The sequence below is a fragment of the Aureococcus anophagefferens genome (genome assembly GCF_000186865.1).
Source record: "Aureococcus anophagefferens unplaced genomic scaffold AURANscaffold_248, whole genome shotgun sequence".
NCBI classification, from domain to species: domain Eukaryota; class Pelagophyceae; order Pelagomonadales; family Pelagomonadaceae; genus Aureococcus; species Aureococcus anophagefferens.
This window is the reverse complement of record NW_008705783.1, coordinates 5,851-8,479: the sequence shown is the minus strand read 5'-3', so window position 1 is coordinate 8,479 and position 2,629 is coordinate 5,851. Positions and strand designations below refer to the sequence as shown.

Genomic DNA, 2,629 nt, shown 5'->3' with positions numbered 1-2,629 from the left:
GCGTGAGCGACGCGCCGAGACTGACCAGGCGCTTACACGCTGCGTTACGTTTCATATCTCTGGCATCGATGCGATTGACAGGATCGACAGCAACGTACATCGTGGCAGCCTGGTGCAGCACCGTGACACCGTTGCGATCCACAGCATCGACGCGAGCGCCCGCGTCGAGCAGCATGCTCGCAGCGTCAATTCCGCCGTGCGCGAGGGCCGCGTGCAGCGTTGACTTATCGTATAGTAGGCGCAAATTTACGTCGGCACCGTGGTCGATGAGCCACCGCATGGTCGCAAGCCAACCGCGAAGCGATGCATAATAAAGGCGAGTGCCTCCTGGACCTTCATCGATAACACGAACCTCCCCACCCCAAATTCCGACGGTACAGGGACTGTCGACGTCGCGATCGCCGGCGGCGTACCAGGCACGCGTCTGGTTGAGAAAGTCTGTGTCGTGGGGGTCCATCACAGCGTCGCAGCAGGCGCCCAGACCTTGAGTCAAGGTTGAGGGTAAAGGTGTGTGCACCGTCTGGCGTTTGCAGGAGAGATGCAGTCGACCTGAGCCCATTCAAGCGATCTTACACGACCGAATCGATTGGCTAAAACACAACATCAACAAGCTTACATGCCGCAGCAGGCTCGACCTGACGCTGATCAAGCGGCCTTACACGGCCGGCCCGAAGCTCTAAAACGCATCAACAACAACAACAACAAGCTTACACATCACATGCCGCAGCACGCGACGGGGCAGGCGTCCTTGGCCTTGACCTTCTCCGCGTTCTTCTTCTTGCAGCGGCTCTTCGTCTTCTTCTTCGCCACCCATGCGCAGTCGCGCGTCGCCTTCTTCGCGAACCAAGAGGCGTCGTCCTCGTCGCAGGAGCAGCACGCCTCGGCGCACGCCGCTTCCGCGTCCTTCTTCTTGCACCGCGCCGCAGGCTTCTTGGCGACCCAACCGCAATCCCTCTTCGATTTTTTGTAGTACCACGAAGCGTCGTCGCCGCAGGTGCCCGACGCCGCGTCGCCGTCACCTAGACGACGAGAATGGCGGCGACGAGGGCGACGACGATCGAGCGGGGAACCGCGCGACGCGCGCCGTCCGTGGCCGGGGACGCCGCCGGCGCGCCGGACGCCTCGGGCACGAGCGCCCAGCACGCGGCCGCGGCGTCGCCCCGCGGCGCGCCACAGCCGCCGTCGTAGTCGCCGTCGTCGAAGCTCAGGACCTCGGCGTCCGTCGTCGTCGTCCCGTCGCGGTCCGCGGCCGAGTCGACGACGACGCAGGCGCCGCCGTCGCAGGCGACGTCGTAGTCGGCGCAGGCGCCCCGGAACATGACGACGTCGTCGCCGCCGCCGCCGGTCACCGTATTCGCGCCCGCGTTGACGCCGAAACAGTTGGCGCCGTCGTTGCCGACGAGGTCCGCGTCGTTGGCGCCGAGGAGCGCGACGTGGCGGTAGTACTGCGACTTGTGGGTGTAGCAGAGCGCGTCGTCGAAGGCGAGCGTGAACGTGCCCTCGAAGGTGTCCGGGAGGTACGCGAGCCAGGTCAGGTGGTCCGCGAAGAACTGGGGGACCATGGCCCACGCGTTTGGGTCGACCGTCTCGAGGTCCGCCCGCGCCGCGGGCTCGTAGACGCCCCACATGCCCGCGCCGTAGTGCGCCCAGAGGCCGTAGTAGACGTCTACGACGCTCGCGAGGTACTCCTGCGTGAGGCTGCCCTCGTCGGCGAGCTCCTCGATCCAGTCGTCCTGGCCCTCGCCCCAGAGGCCCGTGCCGCCGAGCGACGTCGGCTGCGCGTGGTCCGTCGCCGCGCGGATGACCGCCTGGTACTCCGGCAGCGCGCCGTCCGGGTAGCCCGCCTTGTCGATGCCGATGCCGTTGTCGTGGACGAGGTGGAGGATCTCCTCGAAGGCCGCGTCGCGGTGCTCGTAGTCGCAGCCGACGAACCAGTCGTCGCCCTCGACGGGCGTCTCCGCCCAGTAGAGCTCCTGGCCCTCGAGGCTCGTGCCCGCGCCGTACTCCTCGTGCGCGCCGTTGGGCATGTCCAACTTCGCCTCGTTGTCGGCCATGGCGTCGGCGACGGCGCCCTTGTCGGCGCCGTAGAGCGACCCGGCGACGTCCTCGAGGTAGAACGCGAGGATGGATTTCGCGCGGTAGATCTGGAGGCTGCTGAGGTCGGAGCCGCCGAAGATCTCGATGGGCTTGCCGTTCGGCGCCGTGATCTTCGCGTACTGGCAGAAGAAGGCCCGGTACATGTCCGACGCCGTGTCGGGCACCGCGGACACGCCGAGCCGAGCCGCGTGCGCGTCGAGGCACGGCGCCATGGGCTCGACGGTCCCGTCGCCGCCGTCGGCGCAGCACGCGGCGCAGTCCGCGGCGCCGGCGTCGGGCAGCCCGTCGCCGTAGCAGTCGTCGATGCAGCCCTCGCACGCGCCGACGTCGCCGTCGTCGAAGTTGCAGAACGTGCCGCTCACGCAGCCGCAGGCCGACGGGCCGAGGCACTCGCCCGCGCCGCCGCTCGACGCGCCGTCATCGCTCGCGTCGCTCCCGAAGCAGCACGCGGCGCAGTCGTCCTCGCCGTCCGAAGGGAGGCCGTCCTGGCCGCACGCTGCCGCGGAGGAGAAGGAGGAGCAGGACTCGCAGC

The 2,629-nt window shown here is 67.9% G+C and overlaps 2 protein-coding genes across 2 annotated transcripts; both read right to left on the bottom strand.

Moving 5' to 3' along the window:
* Nucleotides 1-103: 103 nt before the first annotated feature.
* Nucleotides 104-328, bottom strand: AURANDRAFT_9243 (hypothetical protein; the record flags this gene model as incomplete). Its single annotated transcript, XM_009044320.1, has 1 exon — nt 104-328. A coding segment is annotated over one exon (225 nt), but the record flags the coding sequence as incomplete, so codon positions are not given.
* Nucleotides 329-1,334: 1,006 nt separating this feature from the next.
* AURANDRAFT_12800 (hypothetical protein) lies at nt 1,335-2,270 on the bottom strand (the record flags this gene model as incomplete). The annotated part of the gene is made up of 1 exon (XM_009044319.1): nt 1,335-2,270. A coding segment is annotated over one exon (936 nt), but the record flags the coding sequence as incomplete, so codon positions are not given.
* Nucleotides 2,271-2,629: the final 359 nt, after the last annotated feature.